The 25,562-nt window shown below is 44.1% G+C and overlaps 1 protein-coding gene across 2 annotated transcripts in view; it reads left to right on the top strand.

Annotated features, from left to right (window-relative positions):
- The first annotated feature begins 2,825 nt into the window (after positions 1–2,825).
- The window catches only part of LOC140342781 (IQ motif and SEC7 domain-containing protein 2-like), a 418,938-nt gene continuing 396,201 nt past the window's right edge, over positions 2,826–25,562 (top strand). For both annotated transcript variants that reach the window (XM_072429132.1, XM_072429134.1), the window contains exon 1: positions 2,826–3,348. In XM_072429132.1, coding sequence (XP_072285233.1) covers positions 2,915–3,348 — 434 coding nt within the window. In that variant the 5' untranslated portion in view covers positions 2,826–2,914. The remainder of the gene's footprint in view (positions 3,349–25,562) is intronic.

The following is a 25,562-nucleotide window of genomic DNA, read 5'->3' as shown; positions in this document are numbered from 1 at the left end:
AAGAGGTTAAAAAAGCCACTATTGTTTTCAATGGAACCTTTTGTAAAAAGCTTAAAATCGCTTGTAAAAGCTGTTTTTAAAACAGTCCGTTTAGACCAAGCCTAAATATAAAATAATATATATATTTATAATTATTTATATATTTTCATATTTTATACTATATTTTATATATATATATGGAAGCAAAGAAGAACTTGGTTGGATGATCTAGTCCGCTGGCAAAAGCGAGGTCTCGCCTGCCTGAACTCGCAAATATTTATCATCAGGCGGATCCCCGGGTCAGGCATCTTAAGCGTTTAGGTAGGTGCCTATGTAAACAGCTGAAATCAATTAACTCTTTCTGAGCCTGAAAATATTAGGTCATTTAAAAAATATGCTTATTTCTTAACTAATATATATGTTTTAAACATTTGAACACCACAAACATTTTTATTTAGGGCTAAGTGTAATATGTGTGCCATTAGAAAGAATGATTTTTTTAGGGGAACACTGACTTTTAACCCCCCTAGCGGTATTCCCGAGTGTGACTCGGGGTGGAAAAAATTGCAAAAAGCGGTAACCCCGAGTGTGACTTTGAGTACCTTTGAAGGTCCCCCTTACCTTATCCCCGCGCTCCAGCGGCGATCTCACGATCCCGCTGTGATGGCGGGGCGCTTCTCCGTCGGGGGGCGTGGCCGGGAAATTTAAAAGCAGATTACGGAGTAATCTGCTTTTAAATACCGCCCGGGTCACCACCACCCCGATGCACGCATCTGCAGTTAGATGCGATGCACCATGCAGGATTTCTGCTTGGTGCATTGCATCTAACTGCAGATGCGATCACCAACAGTAAATCCAGAGGGTGATACCAGCGGAGCTCCTCCCGCTGGCAGCACCCCCTGGATCTACTCCTGCTCGCATCTCCTGGAGGCTGATCTCAGTAGGGGATGATGTCCCCGCTGCTCGCATCACCCCGAGATCAGCCTCCAGGAGATGCGTGCAGGGGAATGAGCAGGAGGGGACATCCCCCCGCATCACCCGGCAAGATGTGTGACATCTTCGGGGTAATGTGGTGGAGTGATGGATTGTGGGGTCGGGAAATTTAAAAGCAGATTACTAAGTAATCTGCTTTTAAATTTATTTTTACAGTAAGAACACATCAAAACATATAATAAAAGTATAAATACACATTTTAGTGCACCAAGCATCATTGCCCAGTGCCCTGATTTACATTTTGCCCACTATTGGCCCTGACCTTGATCTGACCTTCTGATGACTTATTAATCACTTCCTGAATGTATTATTACATCACTTTGTCTTTGACCTTGATTGTTCCCGACTGATTGCTGGAGACCGCATGGCATCCAAAAGGCATCTCGCCAGCGCAAGCACTGTTTTGGAGGAACTTGAAAGCAGTGATAGCAATTTGGAGTCCCTTGTGGAATTAAGCGATAGCGATAGTGATTCACCAGGAAATTTGTCATCGGACAGCGAAAGTGAACTGAGCAACAATTCTAAACCTGAGGTCAGTGCTGTGCACACATGGTGTCCTATCAACCTTGATGTGGACCAGGCAGCACCGCCAAGATTTCCATTTACCGGCGCACACCTGGGATGAAAATTGAGGCTGAATGCGTCGACCCCCTGGCATACCTAAAGTTGTTTTTGACTGATGAAGTTATCGAAAAAATTGTTGCAGAGACAAACAGGTAAGCCGCTCTTGTGTTTGCTAACTTTTTGAAATTTTTTGCTAATTTTTTTTTCCAACATGTGTGCTGCTCTGTGCTAACTTTTTAATTTTTTTTATGCCAACATGTATGCTGCCCTGTGTTTGCAAAATTTTTAAAAATTTTTGCTAATTTTTTTCCAACATGTGTGCTGCTCTGTGCTAACTTTTTAATTTTTTTTTTTTGCCAACATGTGTGCTGCCCTGCGTTTGCTAACTTTTTAAAATTTTTTGCTATTTTTTTCTTTTTGCCAACATGTGTGCTGCTCTGTGCTAATTTTTTAAATTTTGTTATGCCAAATGAAATTATGCCAAATAAATGAAATTTTTTGCTTTTTTTTATGCAAACATATATGCTGCCCTGTGTTTGCTAACATATTACCTTCACCACACTATAAAAGAACATATAAAATACATTTTTTATTTTGTTTTATGCAGGTACGCTGGACAACAACAAGGTGCTCCACACCTGAGGTTTGCAAGAAGCAGAAAGTGGGAACCTGTGACCAAGGATGACGCAAGGAAACCAGGTTCTACTGTCCTGACTGTGATGTTGGACTTTGTGCAGCACCCCGCTTCAAAATCTACTTACAGATATATATTTACAGATAGTTATTAAATGCAGTTAGTAAAATGTATTATTTTGGCTGTAGTCTGCCTCTTTTGTGTATCAACATTAAAAAAAAAAAATCACATCCACATTGCACATGATTATAATGTCTGGTGTCCTCCCAAGAAGAGCTGATCAGCACCGATGTAAGACTACAATGCTTTGCCATCAGAATCTGTCTAGAAGTATGTATTTCCTCGCAGCTGTCAACCTGAACAAACGGCGACTAGAAAGCAGCATCCACGTGTTTCCAGGACAGGTTGCTCCAACCTAGCTATTTGTTAATATAGGTCTTGCAGTCCGTCTCGCTGTCAGTCCTCACAGGTGTCACTTCTAAGAGGTCAGAGGTGGGCGGCTTCGCCCACACTCTTCCGGATTGGTAGGCTGTCACGCTCTGTTCTCTGCCCTCAACATTTCTATTGGACCAGTAGCGATAGTGACGTAAATGTTTGCTCATCTTACCCCTTCGGCGATTCCATCCTGTTGGTACGCAGTTGTTCTGCAGTAGTATACGTGTAGCTTGTTTTCTGGATTTATTCTCGTTTGCTCGAACAAAGCCAAAGCTCCGCAGCCCAAGCCTCGTCATCCCCCCAGCGGCTATGGAAGGGGGTGCCGGCTCGGGTCCCAACCCTGGCGGGCAGGAGTCTCCGAACCGAGCCGTGGAGTACCTGTTGGAACTCAACAACATCATCGACAGCCAGCAGAAACTGCTGGAGACCCAACGGCGCCGCATCGAGGAACTGGAGGTGCTGCTGGACCGCGTCAGCCAGGAGAACCGGGAGCTGAGGGAGAACCAGGTTGAGCAGCACCGAGCTGGTTACCGGGTGCCGGGTGGAGGAGGCGGCTGTGGGGGGTATGGGCACCATCACCACCGCGGAGAGAACCAATCCGGCGCTTATCAGACCTACTCAACTCCGCCACCCCATCACCGAACCAGGGAAACCCCCCGATCCAACCGGGCTACCTCCCGCAGCTCCAGTCCCGGGCCAGGGCACAGCACCAACAACAGCCCGGCCACCACCCTGCAGAGGAAGTGAGTATGGCAGTGACAGGTGGAGGGGCCCTTAGGGGAGATTGGCAGCTGGGTACAGTGATCAGAAATATGCCCAAGGCGGCCATGGGGTGTTCCAATAAACTGTCGTAGCAGGAGGGGACCTTATATAAATTGTTGGTGTGTGACATCATTGCATTGATGTCCTAGTCACTCAAAACCAAGGTGGCAATAGAACAGGTAGGGTGGTACTGTTTTAATTCTGTACTGATCTCTATGTGGCATGAAGGTGAAGATAGAGGCAGCATGGAGCTCCAAGGGCAGAGAAACGGGTGGAAGCACTGCAATGATCTCATTAGATGCTAGGCATATGCAGCAAGTGGGCTGATTTAATGCGCTTGCATGTGGCATTAGGAAGAAAATTTACATTTTATTACAAGTTGCTGTGTGCCACATCTGTGCATATATGTGCTCAGGGTGTCAGGTTGGTGAAAGTGACAAGTGGGGGTGGCTGGGTCTTATGTATTGGGTGTAATATATTGTAAGTGGCATCCCTTTATTAATATGTACAGATGGTATGTGACATTAAAGTGTAAAAGGAGGCAATGCACAGGGTTCGAAGAGTAGGTGTGGTATGGGGTACTCAAGTAGAACAGTGATAGATCCCAAACCCGCAAGTACTAGATGGGTTGCTGTGAATTTGCAAGATGTTTTATAACTGTAATAAAAGGAATATGCAGCGATTAGATTTGTGGGGTAAATGAATAAACATTTGCGGCAACTACAGGTAGTGCAGTGTTGTCTGGGGCCTAGGGATTGGAGATTTATTCAATAAGATGTGTAGCACATTGGGAGGGGTGGTGAAATGATTTTGTATGTGGTGGCAAAATGTGGCATCAGGATATTCATAGTAGTGCAGACAGTGTCAAGGTCTCGCTTGTAGCAAGGATTGTGTTCTATCAAAAAGGAAATTCAGGCAGGAGTTGCATTGATGTATTTGGTGTGCAACATTGGGGTGATTGTTTTTATTTTAAAACTGTAAATTGAATCCAGAGGAATTTCTAAATTTCCATAGTAATGTTATGTGATTGTATGTGTAGGCACTGCCTTGGTTATAGCTGCAGGGATGCTATGAGGGATTCATAGAGACACTGTAGGTGTTATCCTGCTTGTATACCATATCCAGAACTTAAAAAAAGGCCATAATTATTTTTTTTTCTTTAAAAGACTTCTTTTCTTATATTGAAGGCACAAAGTAGTTTTGTCTCTCTCTCTCTCTCTCTCATTTATTAAAGTTCCCCAAGGCTGGAGAGAATACACTTTAATCAGTGAAGCTGGGTAATCCAACAAATCTGGAATGGATCTGGTCCAGGATTCAAAACATTTACTAACAAATAGCTAATGACTTAGGAAACCCATTACAGGTTTGGTAGATCACCCAGCTTCACTGATGGAAGTGTATTCTCTCCAGCCTTGGGGAACTTTATTAAATCAGGACCTATGTGTCTCTCTCTCTCTCTCTCTCCTCTCTCTCTCTCGTGTCTCCCTCTCTCTCTCTCTGTGTCTCCCTCTCTCTGTGTGTGTGTGTCTCTCTCTCTCTCTCTGTGTGTGTGTGTGTGTCTCTCTCTCTCTCTGTGTGTGTGTGTGTCTCTCTCTCTCTGTGTCTCTCTCTTTCTCTGTGTGTGTGTGTGTCTCTCTCTCTCTGTCTCTATGTGTCTGTCTCTCTGTGTCTCTCTCATATATATAATATAGAATCTGTGTGTGTTTCTCTCTCTCTCTCTATATGTGTGTGTGTGTCTGTCTGTCTGCGTCTCTCAGACCCAAATCCACACCCAGTGGTTGCTGTTTTTGGTAATCAGTGATTAGGAAGTTTTAGTTTTGCATCTGTTGGCAACATGGGTAGTTCATATTTGAGACTCCTTAACAACCACAGATGCCAGAAATTGAGTTCTAGAATTTGATGGAGTATAGCATCAAGAGCCAGGTGCTAGATGCAGAATGTGCCATTGATTTGCCATCAAGTGACATTTTAGCAATAAGTGGGAGTGTCTGTTTTTAGTGTTGTGATAATGATGACTATTAACAAAGAATATGTGTGTGTATGTAGTACACACAAATATGTAAGTACCACATAAATTTGTTTATTGCATCAAGGTTTTTTTTTTACTTTGTCAGGATCGTTTATGTAAACAAAATAAAACAAAAATCAATTTCACTAAATTATTAAATGCTGTGGTGAAAATGATGACCTTTGTGTTGTTTATGGTCAGTTTCGACACGGTTTTAATTTAAGATTATATAATAATTAGTGCCAAAAATGAAATCATACACACACTAAAATCCAACTGTCAGCTCTAACAGAACATCACACAAACAGCCAGCCCTCTCCTCTCCCTCCTTTACATAAAGACTAGCTGAATAGTTCCTTCTAAACTTGCAAAGCACACATCTCCTATTTGCAGATTGCAAAAATGCATAGATGATATGCAAAAAGTAAAATTATGGATTATATCATGGATAAAAATGGGACAGAGGACGCAGACCGGCATAGCAATACGGATGAACAGGTTTCTGAGATGGAAGACGAAATAGAGTATCAACCAGAATTCACAGAAACATCTGATGAGGCCACCACTGCTGAAGTTGCTTCCATCCCTGCTGAAACATTCAAATCCAAAAGTCGTAACATCTGTTGGAGTTCAGTACTTCCTGACATACATTGCAGACGAGCTGCTGAAAGTGTCATCAAAATGACCCCTGGGATCACAAGGTTTGCTTTGACTAGAGTAAGTGACATCCAGACATGTTTTGAATTGTTTATGCCATTGTCACTAAAAAATTCAATTTCTATGAAAAACCTTGAAGGAAAAAAAGTCCATGGGGACATGTGGAATGACATTGATGAGGAATGCCTGGATGCTTATATTGGCGTTCTTGCTGGAGTGTACAGATCCTGTAATGAGGCCACTCAGTCTCTGGGACATGTCATCAGGCAGAACAATTTTCTGGTCAACAAGGTCACTTCTGACCTTTCGAATGATATCAAGAGTCCTCAGATTTGACAACAGAGATACTAGAAGCAAAAGCTGACAAGCTTGCTCCTATCATGAATGTCAGGGAGAGATGGGTGCAACTCCTTCCACTGTTTCACCCTGGGCCTCAGGTGACACTAGAAGAACGTTTTGTCCCTTTCCGTGGAAAATGCCCCTTCCGCCAATACATGCCAGTGTGCCAGGCAAATACGGAATAAAAATCTGTGATGCAAAAACAAGCTATGCGTGGATTCCACAGATTTACACAGGCAAACCTCCAAGTGGCATCCCAAAGAAAAAACGTGTAGACCTTGATATGACTACTGACTGCCGGGTCACAATATCATGTGTGACAATTTTTTTTTTTTTTTTTTTACCAGCTATAACCTTGGACAAGAACTTCTCAGGAGGAAACTTACCATGGTAGGCACAATGAGAAAAAATAAATCTGAGCTGCCAACCAAAATTTTGCAAGTGAAGGGCAGGGCTCGGAGTGTGATACTTATGTCCACTTTTCACAAAGATGCAGCTGTGTCATCAAGAACTGACAAAAAGCCCATACTTATCCTGGATTACAATAAAAACAAAGGAGCAGTGGACAACTTGGACAAGCTGCCTGCCAACCTACATTCGTCAGCGAATTACCAGGAAATGGCCAATGGTATTTTATAACCTCTTAGATGTGTCTGCATACAATGCGTTTGTGTTGTGGACTCACATCCTAGGAAAACTCCCTTGTCAATGCGCACATTAAGTAGAGACAACGGGTTCCCCGAGACCCAGTCGCTGCAGCCTTTGTCAGACAGCTGCAGAGCTGGCCAAGCACTCCGTCCACAACATCAACACAAATAGCATCAGCGCCAGCATTCTCAGCCAGCCCTGCCTTAGCATCAACCAGCACAGCCACAACTCCACTAAATCCACCCGATTTCTAAAAGAAAGACATTTCAGGTCTGCCCTAGCAATAAGGACAGGAAGACAGACACATTGTGCCTCCACTGCAAAAAATATTAATGCAAAGAACACACTAAAAGTTTCAGTTTTTGCCACACATGCATCTAAACACACACAGACATGCATGTTCTTGCACAAAGATTTTCTATTGGTTTGATTTGCTTGATTGGTTTCTGTTTGTTTAACTTTGCAAATCTACATTTTGTTTTATTACTTGTCCTGCTTTTCTATTTTTGAATGAAAAAAAACTTTTTTTTGCCTTTTGTTGAAGTAAATATATATGGGTCAGAACTGACCCATAACACCATAGATGTTACTATAGTTAATGATATTACCATATAAATAAATTAAAAACCAATATTTAAGAAATGTGTTTTAATACCCCTCAGTAATAGTCTGGTAACATAACAACCTTTTATTTACTTATATAATTCTCTTAAGATTAATGTTTTTTTATTAAAAAACGAGAGGTATGCAATTAAAGAAAGGCCAAGGGGTCATATCAAAAATATTAAAACCAATCTTTTCATGGTTAAAGAGGAAGCCTAACAAGGTAGCCAAGAGGTAAGAAATAAATTGGATGAAAAATAATTGTTTTGAAGGTATTTTATGGCTGATTTAAGACATGGGGTCAAAACTGATCAGTTAATGTCATGCATAGTAACGGTAAGCTAAGTATATAGGAAGGTTAAGATTGCAGTGACTTGTGTAGGTGGTACTTGCCTCATGTTGATAAAGGCATGTGTTAAGCTAGTTGGCAGTGGGAGATTAGAAGGTTGTACATTTAAAAAAGCAAAATAATATTGGAGAAAAAAATCCCTGACTGATCTTGATGTGCAGACAGTTTCCAAGCTGAATGATTTTTTTTATCATATCCTTATAATAAGATATTGCAGTGTGAAGGCATCTGCTCTGTAGTCCAATACCCATTTTCAAAGCGGGGGTGGAAAATTTCAATGTAACGTCCACACAAATGTGATATTTAAGTTGTGGGTGCATGCTGGTGGGATAAATCGCCTTCTGCCTTTTTATGCCTTGCAGAGTAACAACAGATTGTTTTTCCATACTTGCTCTGTTTTTTTTTCCTTTCTTTGCTGGAGGAAGACCATATTCTTATGATTGTAGTAAATTCACAAACCTGGGATCCAGATGCAGATATGGCACTGCCTGCGTACCTCAAGTGCTGTACATGTTGCTGCATATGTTATCTAATAGATGAACCTTGAAAAAATATGAAGCACCTCACTTTGTGCTAACAATACTGTAGTTATAGTTTTTTTAAGTGTTAATAATAACATTGATTATTACCAATAACCAGACAGAAATAAATTAAATAAAAACATAATTTAAAAGAAAAGGAACAGCAGCCATTAATTTGTTGTCTTGCTTTGCTCAACACGTTTCATGGATTCCAAACTCTTCCTCAGGAGCGTAAATTAAATGCTACAATTACATAAAAATAATAATGATAAATAATTTAATAATACATCAATTCACAATTCCAGTTATCAAAAAAATATATATAACATACAATAAATATAGATAAAAACTTGCATAATTCAGATGATCAGCACCATACATGTGTAATCCCCTCAGAAAATGCCCGGGAGCCCAACGCCAGGAGGCAGCAGCCAAGTAAGTAGTCCACAGTCTGGTCAGGTAGTGATAGTGAAATGGACTAATTCCAATCAACCCACCAAACTTTACCCTAATTTAACAATGAATAAACAAATATTCTCTTACCTTTTCTTATCCACGTATTGGGATAAGCGAACGTTATTTGTAAGTTAATCCCGCAGTGAATTGGGCAGTTCTCGCTTACCAAATATTTAAGCAAGAACAGCCTTGTAATTCACCATGAGGTCGGCTTCTCGCCGAACAAAGAAAAAATGCAGGGGGCGGGAACGGAGACTATTTTCTGGGGGGAATGGCGTGGCTGGGAGGGAATCATTTGCTCCCAGGATGCACAGCAAGACCCAACAGCCCAATCAGGAGAGATCTGAGCACAGGCATATATACAGAGAAGGAGGGAGGGGTTAGTCACTCCATCTTGTGTTCTGTGTCAGAGAAAGAAGCAGGGAGAGACATGCATTGTGACGGAAAGGTTAGGAGCCTTCTGTATATCTTGAAATATACAGATTGTGCAGATTTTGATGCTACCTCTTGCTATCTAGCAAAAAAGGCAGAAACATTTCTATCTTACTCTCAAAAAAAAAACAGATATTTCATTTTGATAGCATTTCCTATCTTTCAAAAAAGCCAGAAAAAATTCTGTATTTCTCTGAAAAAATTTACAGATATTTTATTCTGATCCCACTTACTACCTATTAAAAAGCCAAAAAAATGTCTGTATTTCTCTAGAAAAAACCCTAGATATTTAATTCTGATACCACTTGCTATTTACCAAAGAAACCGTTTGGTACAGGTGCATTTTTTCCCCGAATTAGTAAAAGATGAGCGGTAGACGCAGGGGAAGGCGTGGCGTTGGGTGACCTGCTGCATCTGGCAGGGGGCATACTCCCCAGGAGTCCGCCATTGTAGGATAGCAGGAGCACCAAACTGTGGAGGCAGCAGCACAAGTTGTCAAACAGGTCTGGGATGTGTGCGGAGCACCAGTACGCTGGTAGATTTATTGAGAGGGAGGACTACAATCATACAGCCACGTCATGTGGAGGGTATTGTGGACTGGGTCTCGGGGGGCCTTAAGTGCAGCAGGCTCTTCTGCAGCAGCAACCAGCACAGCCGTGACAGGAGCAAAGACAGGAGTTGGCGTGGGTAGTGTGCCTGTACCTCCCGATGACTTCCCCTTGTTGTTTGACGAACAGCCTGAGGATCTGTCATTGCGAATTTCAGAGCAGGAGGCAGACTTTGGGGCCCTTGGAGAGTGTGGTCAGCACTTGCTGGGCAAGGGTTCTGCATCAGCGGCTGCATTTGCAGAGGTTGGCTTAGGTGAAAATGAGGATGATGATGACCGTGATGTCACCTGGGAACTACCGATGCGTGTAAGGGCTAGCAGCAGTTCCGAAACAGACGTAGAGGAAAGCCAACAACAACAGAATGGGGATGGAAGGGCCCGCAAATATGCCTCATGTGAGTCCCAAAGAACACACAGACGAGTGAGCACAAGCAGGGGAACAGTCAGAGACGATGTGAACGTGGGGGAGATGGTGCAAATGCAGGGCACCCAGCAGACGCAGAGGCGGGCAAAAATAAAGAGCAGCAGAGTGGTTGCACCACACACCTCTCCAGTGCGGTCCTTTTTCACGCTGAAAGACGATAACGGGTGCGTAGCAATCCGCATCCTGTGTCACAGGCAGTTTCGCAGAGGATAGGCCACATCACATTTGGGTACAACATCCCATGCGCAAGAACCACAAACCAAAGTGGGAGCAGTACATCATCCTCTCTTCTTCCAACTACATTGACTCCTTCTACACCTCCAACTGTCATTGCTACTACGTCTCAGAAGGTTGGTGACAGCGAGACTTCAAGCTGCGAGGAAATAGCTTCTGGACGCATGTATTGTTGTGTCAGACGACGTTGTCGCCGAAAGATGGTTACTCCAGTGACCCCTTCAGCCCACTTTACCGGAGTTCTTCGCAAGGCATCAGGCTATGGGCCCAACCAACAAAAGAGTCATCAAACTCAGTTCCCGTCTAGCCTAACTATTGGCCTTGCAGCTCCTGCCGTACAGCATTGTGGACTCTGCTCCCTTCTGTGACCTGATGGCCTGTGCCGAGGGTCGGTGGAATATACCAAGCAGGCATTACTTCGTCCACACAGCTGTTCCCAGTTTACATGCACATGTAATGGGTAACCTCTCCAGGGCATTGGCATTCTCGGTTTCTAGTCAAATCCACGTCACCATGGACAGCTGGACAACCAGGCACGGAGTGGGACGCTACTTGTCCTTCACCGCTCACTGGGTGGCCTTGCATAGCTCAGTGGGCGGTAGTCTGCAAGAGGCATTGCAGCACCTGGTACCCCCGCCGAGGGGTGTGGTGGGAAAGCATTGGCCACCCCAGTCCTCTCCCTCCTCTGCCAGGCAGTGCTGAAACTTTGTGTCTTTGAGGGAGAAAAGTCACACCGCCAGAGAACTCTTGTCCGCTTTTCACAGAGAGTTTGAGGCTTGGCTGAGGCCCTCCCGGCTCACAACAGGCAACGTAGTGTGCGACAACAGGGCGAACCTTGTGGCTGTGCTGCGCATGGGCCACATAACACCTGCCCTGCTTTGCGCCCATACTGAATCTGTTGGTGCAGAAGTTCCTTGGCGCATACCCAGGTGTCACGGTCCCTTCTGTGACGGAAGTTTGAGGATCTGTCAGACAAGCTGCATGTGAGATTATCTGACAGTCTTTTTGTTTTTACTTGTTTCTGTGTTGTTTGTAATGAGCACTCCCCTTGTATCAGGTGCAGCTGCTGGTCATTACTGCTCCTCCATTTAGTCTGACCTCACACTTCATGCTGTGCGGTTAATATTCACTGCTGGGTTGTGAATAGCTGGAGTGTCCTGCCATTCTGAGTTCCTGTTTATATCTGCTTATAAGATAAGTTGCTTTACTTTTGGTGTTTTGTGGTTATTTAGTTGTTTACTAGGCCATAGGGAGACACTGGGTCCTTCATAGGGGAAGGAACCAGCAGTCTCAATCCAGACACTACTGCTAGGGCTGTGCAGGGCTAGTAGGGACTGGGTTCCTGTGTATGAGCATTTCCACCATCAGGGGATACTCATACGGTTAGGAGTTAGGGCTAGGTTAGGGTGTCTGCAAGGGGTGACCATTCCCTTTTCCCTAGTCATTTGAGGCCTAGTAGTGAGTAAACCTTTCTGTTTCCCTCCCCTCCCTGTTATTCGTGACACCAGGATTGTAGGACTTACGGAGACAGGCTCGCTTCATCTGCAGCCATGTTCGCCGATCCCCTACTAGCGCCACGGCGCTTGGCAAGATCCAGCGTTAGTTATCGTAACGTCCAGGGGTGGCATTCTTCGCCAGTGTCATGCCTGCCATTGTGCCAGCTAGCAATTTATTTTACATTTCTGCTGCTTCTGGGAGGCCAACAAACTGCAGATGAAAACTCCCAGTACTGCCACAATGATAGGTACCATTGCCTTTGGCTAATGTTTCACCTAAGTATTGTAAGATTGAGGGTTGGCATTCATGTCATCCACTTCATTATGCAAACTAGCAATATCGTCTACCTTCCTAACACTTCCGGCACCACAGACCACAGCAACAGTGCTGGCCCACAAAACATCTTGGTCTGGCTCCTCTACGTTTAACCACAATATTTCCAATATTTGCATTACACACTTCGGTTTGGCATTGAGGATGCACTACACCCAGCTCTAGATCCCAGTTACCAAAGCCATCCACGCTCCGTCTCCGGGGCGACCGCCTCCTCCTGTTGCTGCTGACGTCTGCCCAGTACTCCATTCACAAAAATTGTATTAGACTCTTCTGGGTGTCATTGACGATGCACTACACCCAGCTCTAGATGCCAGTTACAAATGTGGTCCACGCTCCGTCTCTGGGCCTACCGCCTCCTCCTGATACTGTTGCTGCTGTTGCCTGTCAGTACTCCATTCACTATATTTGCATTACACACTTCTGGGTGGCATTGATGATGCACTACACCCAGCTCTAGATGCCAGTTACAAATGTGCTCCACGTTCCGTCTCAGGGCTCACCGCCTCCTCCTCCTGCTGTTGCTGCTGCCGCCTGTCAGTACTCCATTCACTAAAATTGTACACTTCTGGGTGGCAATGACAATGCACTACACCCAGCTCTCCATGACTCTTACCAATGCGGTCTCCCTGGCGATAGCTGACCAGAGGCCACACACTGCTACTGCTCTCACTGACCCACGCTCCGTCTCTGGTCCTCCATCATTTTGCCTAATGTCATCGCACTACTTCTCCACAACTTTGGGTGGCGTTCCTAACACATGTCATCCAGGTCATGATGCCAGCTAGCAATTATTATTATTAATAATAAACAGGATTTATATAGCAATAAGATATTCAGCTATGTAAATTCAATAGGGCTGCGTACATTAAATAGCAACGCGTTTTCCTGCTGTTTTGACGGCAGAGACTGTTGCTAGTGGGTTGGGTTCGCCCTTTCTCAATGTCCTAATGTTTATGCTGCATTCTGGATGCTGTCCATCACACAAAAATCCTGTTTACCTGCTGTCACTTTGCCTGCCATTTTCTGGAAAACCGCAAGTTCTTTTATACTTTTGTATTTTTTCCTTGTTACCACTGTTTTAATTTCACGCCATGCTATCAATGTATCTCTTAAAAGTGAATTTAAACAGAACCCATAGGGGATTATTTCAAAAGGAGAGTTAAGCCAAAATGACCACGGTTTTACCAATTGTGACTCCAGCTTAAAAACATTATACCATGCCACCAATCCTTAACATGACTCATAAGACACACCAAATTATATTTTTTCAAGTCCGGAAAATTTAGGCCTAACTTGTTTTGGATGGGTCAGTTTAGATCTCGCTATTTTCAACAGTTTTTCCTTTTAAAATAATGGCAAATTCTTCCAGCCATGTAGTTTAGCTATAATTTTATCAAAGAGCAGGGCATAGTTCAACTTATACATATCGGATGCATGTCGGCTGATTTGTATCCCTAAATATGTTATGTGGTTTCTAGCATCTTTGACACCCAAGTTCTTTGTCGTTTGTACATCTATAGGTGGGGAGGCCTGTAGAAAGAACAATTCACTTTTGTTATAGTTTGTGCGGAAACCAGAAAAAGCACCAAATTGCTGTATGTGCTTAATTATAGACACATCCCCAATTTGATTTGTCTTCCATGTACCCTAACCCCCTCCAAAATTATTGTATTTTAGTAAGATCTAGTCAATGGCTCTATGGTCTATAGGGCTGTCAATGGGGATGTCACCTCCTCAAGCAGAAAGTTAAAAAATCAGATGGTAGACCATTTAGATCTGGTGCTTTTGCATTGGCGGATCGCCTAATAGCAGACACAACCTCCTCCGGGGTTATGGCAGATTTTAGTGAATACAATTCGTCCTCTGATAACTGAGGGAGGACCAATTGATCCAAAAAAGACTGACCTGCAGGTAAATCACAACCTTGTGTATTATAAAGAGATTCATATAATGCAGCAATGACACAGAAGCTATGTCTCTAGGAGCACGAGACATTTCACCCCGAGAGTTCTTGATTCCTGTGATAGGTGGGGGAGTGCGGAAGCCCTTCGCAAGATTAGCCAGCATTCTGCCCAACTTATTTACGTAGTGATAAAATTTCACTAAGTAACGATCTGATGGTCGCATCATATTTGCATATGCAGCCACGCGTAATGGTGTAATTTTAAGGGACATAGATTAGTATATTGTGTAGGTACTAATGTGTTGATTTATATATTGATTAAAAGTGATTTATTATGCAGTTCTGTATTACTTCATAGATAGGTCTAAGTATAATTCTATGGGATCAAAAAGAAATAGAATTAATTGACTTGCGTTTAGGTTGTAGGTAGTGGTGGTACAATCGGCAACAAAAATACTATTGGGAAGTAAAGCAAAGTTCAAACAGTATGAATCGGATTGAAATGATGTACTTAAAATATATCCTAATGTGTATTAATTACTAGGTACATACACATACCGGTAAAGTAGAAATAGTTATAATTGTATTTAAGAGTGTTTAAGCCAGACTATAGAGGTAATGCTCACAGGGAACGGTACAGGAGGGAAATATAGAGTAAGGGAAGTATAGAGTAGGACTGTAGATGAACAGCATTAGTCCAATTGTCTGGAAGATTTAAATTGTAAAGGGTATATATGTATATATGACGATGATGATACAATATGCTAGGGTAAAGTAATGAACTAGTGCCTACCCGGATGGAATAAGGTAGTTGAGGTCCTATTAGGTGGAGTAGAAGTCCTTTGTGTCTCAGAATCCTGCAGGTGTAGGGCATCAGTGCCTCCTGGCTCTTACCCTCCTTGCAGTCCCCTGCTGCCAGCACCATCTCTGCTTCTGGATCCAACACTCTGCACACTTCCTGGTCCAGTTCAGGTTATTCTCTGTCAGCTGCTACCTTGCCTCAGAGGACTGAGGGGTGTTCTGCAGACGCACTCCATCTGCTGGCAGGCACCTGAATAACACCTGAGGCTGTCCCATTACCAGCACTCCCTTTGCTGGTGGGTTTGTTATCTGCTGCTCACATGACCTACACTTTTCACCTGACATCCCCTTCTTAAAGAAGTGACCTGGCAACAGGAAGTTGCCTGAACAAGGAGTTCCTTGTGGTTCTACTCTCTTAGGTTTCTACAGTTCCATTCTCTGCGTTTGTTCCGGTGTTATCCTTGTTTACCGACGTCTCTTGTTTGCTGCCTGTCCTGACCTTCGGCTCGTTCGACTACCCTTTTGGATTTCGCTCTGGTACTCTGCTGTTGGTTCCTGTCAGTCAGCTGTCACCTGCCTTGGTGGGCACGGTGGCCGCAACCTGGCAGTAGTTTGCCGCACAACATCCTCACCTCTGGAGGCTCTGGAGAAGACCGGGCTACTGCTTAGACCCTGCGCCCTGTGCACTTCTCTACCCACTAGGTTGGTGACACAGTGGGTCCACCACTTTGCCCTGTGGAGCCGTGACAGTTTGTCCAGGTCGTGGACCCCGCTGACATTGTGTCACCTGACTCCATGCAGGACCTGCACGAACGGATTCAAAAACAGGAGGGTCTTCAAATTAAAGTTGTGGACTTCCTCCGGAGGTGTGATGAACCCCTGAACGAGTGCCAGTCTGCCATTAGCCAGCCTGCCACCTCTGCGACTGCAACTCCAGCCCCTGTACCTGGGATTCCAGTACCCGCTACGGCTCCAGCCACCATACTCCGCACTTCAGATTCCTACTCCCTCTCGCTACTCCGGTGACCCAAAGCTCTGTTGTGGGTTTATTAACCAATTCCAAATACAGCTTGAATTGCAGCCCTGGAACTTTCCAACAGATCGAACCAAGGTGGCTTTCTTTATCTCCTTGTTGTCGGGAGAGGCCCTTGCTTGGGCTTCACCCCTCTGGGAAAAGTGCGATCCTAACCTGGGAGATTGCGATGCCTTCTTACAGACCTTCTGCAAGGTCTTTTATGAAGCTAGCTGGGCCTCCTCTGCGGCCTCTGAACTCTTAGACTTACGTCAAGCCTCACTCGGTAGGTCAATATGCTGTGAAATTCAGAACTTTGGCGTCCGAACTAAATTGGAAAAATGACGCCCTGGTGGCAGTTTTCTGGCAGGGGAATGCAGGCCATATTAAGGCCCTTCCTCTTACCCTTGATGATCTGGTGTCCCTCTGCATACGGATTCATATCCGCTTCCAGGAGTGGGCTCGGGAAACAAAGTCCGGCGTCCCAATAAATTGGCTCCTACTTTCCGAAGCCCCCCCCTTTCCTACAGTAAAGCCTATTCAGGTGGACCACGTTCGACTTACCTCTGAAGAGTGGGCACGTTGCAAGCATCAGAACCTGTTTGTATTGTGGTGGGGAGGGCCACTACAGGCTCAATTGTCCTTTTGAATGCCCCAAATGCCTATGCCTAGGAAAATGGGGAGAGGCTTCCCTAGGCAAAACTACTACCTCTCCACCATCCAAAATAACTTTTCCTGTCTGGATTTCTTCTGATAAACATCATTTCTGGTCCCAAGCCCTTTTGGACTCCAGCGCTACTGAAAACTTCATTAGCCAACAACTGGTCACTGAGCACAACATTCCTGTGGTGCCCCTATCCAAGCCTTTGGTGGTTTCTGTGGTCATTGGCACTGCTCTACCGGACTGCATCCATTATACCACTGTGCCACTCTCCATGAAACTTGGGGCTCTGCACACTGAGGCTATTTCTTTTTTGGTGGTTTCCAAGATTGTCCATCCTGTTTTGTTAGGATTGCCTTGGTTGCGCATACATGCCCCTGTCATTGAATGGAGCACCGGAGACATACTCTCGTGGAGTGCCACCTGTTGCCAGGAGTGTCTTCCCAGGCTACATCCCGTCCAGCAAATCTTTTCTGCTGCTGCTTCACCTCAGCCTAACTTACCAAGGCCATACTGGGGATTCAAGATTTTGTGACGTTTTCGGCAAAAAACAGGCGGAGACGCTACCACCACACCGCCCCTACGACTGCGTCATTGACTTAGTCCCTGGCTCTTCACCTCCTCGGGGCAGAGTGCACCCTCTTTCCATCCCTGAGACTAAGGCCATGTCTGATTATATTCAGGAGAACTTGGAGAGGGGCTTTATCCGCAAATCAAAAAGCTGGGTTCTTTGTGCAAAAAAAAAAGATGGTTCCCTGCGTCCCTGCATTGACTATAGAGGTCTCAATAAAACCAATATTAAGAACAAGTATCCACTGCCCTTAATCTCTGAGCTGTTTGACAGACTTTAGGGGCAACAGTCACGTTAGACTTACGCGGTGCCTACAACCTGATCCGCATTCGCGAAGGGGACGAATGGAAGACTGCCATCAACACCTGCGATGGCCATTATGAGTACTTGGTAATGCCTTTTGGGCTCTGTAATGTGTTAGCGGTCTTCCAGAATTTTGGTAATGACATCGTTGGGGACGGTGTGTGTGTGTGTGTCCGCGCAGGGTTTGCGCATGGATCCCGACAAACTTTCGTCTGTGTTAAACTGGCCACAACCACTAGGGCTAAAGGCTGTCTAGAGGTTTTTGGGATTTGCGAATTACTATCGGCAATTTATCAAACACTATTCCACTCTGCCCCAATTACAGCTATGACCAAGAAGGGTAGTAACTGCAAAGTCTGGTCACCAGAGGCGCTCCAGGCCTTTCATCTATTGAGGAAGGCTTTTGCATCAGCTCCTGCTTTGGTTCGCCCTGACACCTCTCAGCCTTTCTTTTTGGAAGTGGACGCTTCCTCTGTTGGAGTGGGCGCAGTTTTTTCCCAGAAGAATGCGGCAGGCAAGCTGAGGTCCTGTGGTTTCTTCTCTAAGAAGTTCTCTCCTGCTGAGAAGAACTACTATATCGGAGATCGCAAGCTTCTTGCAGTTAAACTCGCCTTAGAGGAATGGCATCACTTACTGGAGGGAGCTCGACGTCCTGTAACCAAATACACACGGACCACAAAAATCTGCAGTACTTACAATCTGCATAATGCTTGAACCCTTGCCAAGCCCGGTGGGCTTCTCCAGGTTTGACATTGTGCTCACATATCATCCAGGTTCCAAAAGTATTAAGGCTGACGCCCTTTCTCGCTCCTTTGAAAAGGAGGAACCAGAAACAGAACCCACTTTTGTTATTGACCCTGCTCCAATTATGTCCATGGCTCCAGTCCGGCTGTACCAGATTCCTCCTGGGAAATCATTTGTGAAAAATAGCCAGCGTCCTTTGGTCCTTCAATGGGGACATGCTTCTAAGCTGCCTGGCCACCACGGGCAACACAAAACATTTAATCTAATCAACCACAAATGCTGGTGGCCAAATCGCACGCGACGTGACAGTCGTCCTAGGAGTGATTTCCCATTACATCACGGGGACTCCAAATCTGTCACGGAGGGCGCCGATCAGTGAGATTATCGCCCTCCGTACACAGATGGTGATCTTTCCATAAGAGGAGCGGATCATATGGGGGACAGTGCAATGGCCAAGTGCAGAATATAACTTAATGCAGGCTTGGGCTCCACTGGTAGGTGGGACTTGGTCCCCCGCAAGTCCCCATGGCTGCAAGGGGAAAAAAGTGTGAATTAAAGCGATATACTTGAACAGGGATATGTGGGCAATTAAATATCCAGGGGTTAGATTAGGTATCCATTCGGGATATGAACATGTACAGGGAAAAATACACTAGTATTTTAAGACATTGGTATGCTATACATATGGCTATATAAGGTTTAAGAATCATACATATTGATCAACAGCATTTAAGTAAAAGTGACATTAAATATAATATACAAAAACCTAAAACTAATACAGTCATGATCTATGAACTGGCAGATAATACCCCGAGCACACAGTAGAAGAAAGGATGGATTAGGGCAAATCTGTGCGGGAGCCAGCATCAGGAAAATTATGTGATGGGGCATCGGCCTTAGCATTTTTGGACCCCTTTCTGTATGTAATGGTAAAGTTAAAACATGAAAAAAATAATGCCCAATGTGCTTGTCAGGAATTTAACCTTTTGGCTCAATGTGCTCTAGATTCTTATGGTCAGTGAATACAGTTACTGGATGCTCTGCTCCCTCCAACCAGTGTCTCCACTCCTCAAAAGCTAACTTGATAGTCAAGAGTTCACGATTTCCAATATCATAGTTTTGTTCTGCTGGAGAAATTTTACGGGAAAAGAAGGCGCAAGGGTGTAAACGTTCTGGGTTTCCCCCGTACTGGGACAAAATTGCTCCTACCCCAAGTTCGGATGCATCTACCTCCACAAAGAAGGGTTGCTGAGTATCTGGATGTACAAGTTCAGGGAGACTTTAGATAAAGCTAAAAATATTTCATCCCAGTCTTCCTTTTCCCAGCATACCCCAAGGTCCTGTTCCCATTGTTCCATGTATTTAGGTTTTGCATGGGGGGGGGGGGGGGGGGCAAAGGGCTAAGTATAGCACAGATATTTGGCCTCTCATATCAGATAGAGATTGACAAGAACTTTCAAAAGAGTGGGTCTATAAGGAGGGGAAGCCATTCTAAGTTTGGAGCAAACGACAATCTTTCGATATCTAAAATATTCTCTAGCTCCACCACTGAAAACTGTTACAGTTCTTACCAGGGGTGAACTCTAGGTTATTCCATAGTAGAGTTAAATGAGCATGGGTTGAGAAGATTTGAGGATGAGATCACAGCTTATTCCAAATTGTCAGAGAATGGGAAGCGCCAGGCAGGTTATCTGAGGTCTATATTTCTTTTAAGTCCATAAGAGGACAGATAAAGGAAGCTGTGGACAAGCCAGCCCCTCCAAGTCTATCGATTGGGGCTTGAGACCAAAGACATTACACAATGAGATTTGGGCTAATTGCGCTGCTCTATAATATTGTATATTATGGGGGAGACCCAAACCTCCCTGAGTACATGGAGCACACAGAGAGGCCTTTTGGACCCTGCTTCTTTTCCTGTTCTAAATAAATTGCATAATTTTTGTTTGCAAGTGGTGTATTTTATGAGTAGTAATTAGGATTGGGAGAGTGCAAAAGAGATAAAGTAGTCTGGGAAGAACATTCATTTTATTGAAAGGTATCCGTACCATGACAGGGGGGACTTCATCCATCTGTTCAGGTCTGAGACAAAATACTTTTAAAAAGAGGTTCATAATTAGCACGGTACAGGGTTTGATGATAAGAGGGGGTCAATTTAATACCAAGATATTGAAGTGATTTGTCACTCCATTGAAATTTGTATGAGCCTGTAAGAAACTTAATTAGGTTGGCCAGGGACATTATATTATTAGCTTGAGATTTGGCACTGTTGACCCATAGACCCGAAATCCTTTCAAATTCTCCCAGAAGCCTGAACAGATTGGGTAAAGTGGTTAGGGGGGAAGTAATATACATTAGTACATCATCTGCAAACAAGGCACATTTATGTTCCGTGCTACCACAAGAAATGCTTTTAATATTTGGATTGGATCTCATGGCAATCCCCAATGGCTCAATGGCTAAATCAAAGAGGAGTAGGGAAAGGGGACAGCCTTGTCTAGTACCTTTTTTGATCAAAATGGAGGAGGACAAAAAGCCTCCCAGGGAGAAAGTGGCTGAAGGTGTATCATATAGTGCTCTAAAGAGATTGGTGAAGTGTGGGCCAAACCCCAATGCAGACAATAATGAGAACAGGTATTGCCATGATATGCTGGCAAAAGCGTTTTTAATATCTAATGATAAAAATAAAGCTTTCCGAGTGGGCCCCTGAACCCATTGGCTATTTAAAAGAGATATTAAGTCTATAGACCTTCTCGTCTGGTCTGGGGCTTGTCTATGAAGTAAAAACCCCACCTGGTCCGGATGACTATACGCTCCCAAAAAGGAATTGAACCAGATGACTAAAATCGTCATAATTGTTAGATTACAATTTATAAGAGAAATTGGCCTAATATTTGAGACCTCAGTGGCATCTTTCCCTGGTTTAGGAATTAAGGTAATATAAGCCAAATTTGCCCCAGGGGGAACGGGATTCTTTTTACTGAGGTAGTTAAAATACTCTGCAAATTGGGGCCCAATTTTTTATAACAACTATTTGAAAATCCATCCAGACCAGGTGCACTACTAGTTTTAAGTAGTTTGAGAACTTTCAATAGCTCCTCTACTGAGAATGGCTTCTCCAATATGGCTTTGTGTTTGTTTTGCAATTTAGGCAAGGAAAAGTTTTTGAGAAAATCGTCAAGATCAAGTTGTGATACCAGATCGGATTCACCATAACGGATTGTAAAAGTCATGAAACAAAGCCATAACTCTCTCAGGATGCTGTGACAACTTACCTCCTTTCAGCTTGATTTTGGGGAAGACATGTACTTTGCCCCTGATTCATCAATAAAATCCGCGCTCGCTGGAAGCGCAAAAGTACGCGCGGCCATCGATCGCGGATTACCGTGGTCCGGACTCCAGTGTGCTCGTACACTCACCTCACTACCAGCCGGATTCCAGCCTTCACAATAATGAGCAATAGGGAGCGCGAATCTGCCAATTAAGGCGATTAGATTTCAGCTGCGCGATTAAGGAGGATCTGTTAAGCTGCGACCGATAATCCGATTCTGCTTGATGAATCAGGGGCTTTGGGTCTGGGATTCAATTTGTTGACTAGTAGTCTACCTGGTTTATCACTGCATCTATAACAGGTATTGGCTGCCCAGTGTAAAGATTTGACAGCTCTAGTGGTGAGTAGCAAATCATGTTCCAAACGCACTGACTCCAATAGGGTTTGGGAATCAGGGACAGGATTATCTTTATGTTGGCGCTGGATGTTATGGTATTCTTTAAATTTGAGATCTATCTCTTGGTTTCGGGTTTTCTTTAACCTCCCTAGTGGTAATCCCGAGTGTGACTCAGGGTGGCTTTTACACACTCGGGGTAACTTTAGAAGCCCCCATTACCTTTGCCCTGTGCTCCAGAGGCGATCGGATGGTCCGCTGTGATGCCGGGGCGCCGGTCCGTCGGGGGGGCGTGGCCAGGCGGGAAATTTAAAAGCAGATTACTGAGTAAATACCACCCGGGTCCCGGCCACACTGCTGCTCGCATCAGCAGTGAGATGCGAAGCACAATGCAGGACTTCTGCATTGTGCTTCACATCTCATTGCAGATGCGAGCAGCAATAGCAAATTCCGGGGGTGACCATCTACCGGGTGATGCGAGTGGTGATGTATTGGGGGGTGTGTCCGGGCGGGTAATTTAAAAGCAGATTACAATGTAATCCGCTATTAAATGGTTTTTACTGTACAAAAACACCACACAACATGAAATAAAAATATTATTTCATTATTTTTTAAATTATTATTTATAATTATGTATTATATTATAATTTATGATTATAATATAATAAATAAATATAATTATCATACCCGGAAGTTAATCTTAAGAATTACAGGCCCACAACATAAACAAAAATTTCTATGCAAAAAAATAGGATCACTTTTTGCATCAAAAAACTGACAGAATTAGAACGCTAGGGGGGTTAACCTAGCTCCTAGTTTGATGATTTTGCCTCTAATCGTGGCTTTGTGAGGTTCCCACTTTATCTGCAGAGTTATTAAATGAAAAGAAATTCTGAATGTGCAGATGTATTTCATCTTAAATCAACGGATCAGTAAGTAGGCTCTCATTAGGTCTCTACTTAAATGATGAACTAGACCAGGGGTGGGCACACTATTTCTACTATTTTTAGTCAGGGGCCACAATCTGAAAAATTTTTTGCCAGAGGGGCCGGGTCGATGGTAGAGTGGGTGGGATTATGCCATCATGATGCCCCTGAACGGGACATCATGATGACATAACCCAGCCCACTCTCCCATGGCAGATCCAAGCCTGTGATGGGAGAGTGGGCAGGTTCTGTGCAGTGACAGTCTGCCCACTCTACCTTAGCAAGCTCAGAGCCTGCAATGGGGGAGTGGGCGGGTTGTGTCACTGCACACAATCCGCCCACTCTCCCATCGCAGGCTCAGAGCTTGCAATGGGAGAGTGGGCGGGCTGTCACTGCACACAATCCGCCCACTCTCCCATCGCAGGCTTAGATCTGGGGGACGTGTTCCACAGCCCTGGCTGGTGCGCCCCCCCCCCCCGGCGGGGTCCTTCTTCTGATCCTGCTGGTGGTGGCACCGGCCATCCACAGCCCTCCCCCCCCAGCGGGGTCCTTCTTCTGATCCTGCTGGTGGTGGCACCGGCCAGAGCCGCGGAACACCCAAAGGGCTGGAGAAACATCCCCATTGGGCCGTAGTTTGCCCATGCCTGAACTAGACCGCTTCAAACTAGTCAATTGCGTGAGAACTGCATCATGGTCGGAGGATACTAGCTTCTCTCAATAAAGGCACCAAATTAACCAGCAAAAGAATATGATCAATACGAGAGTAGATTTTGTGAATAATAAGAATAATCTCTTGCTGAAGGGTTCATCTCCCGGCAAATATCAATTAGTCCATGCTGTTTTAAGAACAAGGAGAATTTGTGGCTTTTTTTTTGGGGGGGGAGGTAATTATATTTTGGGAGATCAGATTTATCCAACGCTAGGTTAGAATCTCCCAAAAGTATCAAATTGCCTTTGATTCTGGGTGTGACCTTTGAGAGCAAATGGTGAAAAAAATCCAGTTGGCCTTCATTAGGAGCATATTATGTAACCACAGTTAATTCAGTGCCATCTACTGTTCCCTGTACTAATAAGAATCTGCCACTGGGCACTGGGACGTTTTCCCTAAAAACGTACATTTTTAGAAAAGCACAACATAACCCCACATGTTTTCTTAGGAGTGTTGGCTTGGTAAAATATAAGGTAATGTTTATGAAAGAACGTGGGGTTGGATGTGTGGGGAAAAATGGGTTTCTTGAAGAGCCAATTTGTCCACTTTTAAAGAATTGTAGAATGATCAGGCTGCTGCTATCATTATGGGCGGCGCAAGCGCACCAGGTTTTTTCTTTTTGAACCACTCCCATCTGAAAGTCCAGAGCAAATCACATTGTTGATTCATCCTTGGGGAACTCTTGCTCAAGAGGTCACAAAGTTTGTCCTTGTCCCAAGCTTGACATTGTTGTTACAGGCCTCTGCCCCCTCCAGGAAGAATGAAGCAATAGTAAACTGGTTTGGGCAGAAACTACCACCAGGTGGTCAAATTGGCCAAGGTGGTAATGATCCTCAGGCATCAACTCATGGAAGATCAATCATTGTCTCCATTCAGCAATTCCTTTTATGGTTGTTTTAGGGTCTGCATTTGTCTCCACAGATACTGAGGTGTGTATGTGTGTATGTATGTATATGTATATATATATATATATATATATATATATATATATATATAGCTTGCTTTCAAGGAGGCAAAATTATACTTTCTACTATTTACAAGTTATATTCATATCAATTTTAGTCACTTCCAACATCCCCTGGTCTTGTGCCTGAATGGCACACAAACATTTTAAACAATTTAAAAAAAAAATTGATATCTGCATTTATACTCCATTCTCGGTAACTTTCTGGCACACGACAGCATTCCTCTGGAGGTAGATTCTTCACAAACATAATGTAGCCCAAGAATCCATTCATCCAACATTCATACATTACTCCACATGGATACTGGCAATTCATCAATACCCCTTAGGAGAATTTCCCAATGATAATATAACTATATCATTGTAGCCTGTTCATTAACATGGTTTACCAACAAGTTACATTGAATTACATATTTAATTCATGCTCACTAGCTCTCTCATTTGATTTCAATTTGAGCAAGTCTAATACCCACTTATTAGACTTAGCAGAATTTCCATGCTCCTGTTGCAACTGATAATGTCTTAAGCTGCTATACATTGTACTAATACAGCTTCCTAGTTCAGATGAAATACTAAACAATGTATACATAGTTCTCCCCTGCCTGTTTTTGCGGGGCGGGCTGCCCACCTGCTGTGATTATTCCGCCAGGCACAATTTCAGCAGCTCTGAATGAACACTGGAGAGGCTGCTCTGCTCGCTCTGTTCTCAGCAGATAAGAGCTGATTGCTGATTAGAGCCGGGCGGAGCGAGAAGAGCACAGCTATGAGGAGGTCGGGACATACCGTATTTTTCGCCCTATAAGACGCTCCGGAATATAAGACGCACCC

Source organism: Pyxicephalus adspersus, chromosome W (genome assembly GCF_032062135.1).
Source record: "Pyxicephalus adspersus chromosome W, UCB_Pads_2.0, whole genome shotgun sequence".
NCBI lineage: Eukaryota > Metazoa > Chordata > Amphibia > Anura > Pyxicephalidae > Pyxicephalus > Pyxicephalus adspersus.
Note: the sequence above shows the minus strand (reverse complement) of the source record. Positions and strands in the feature narration are given on the sequence as shown.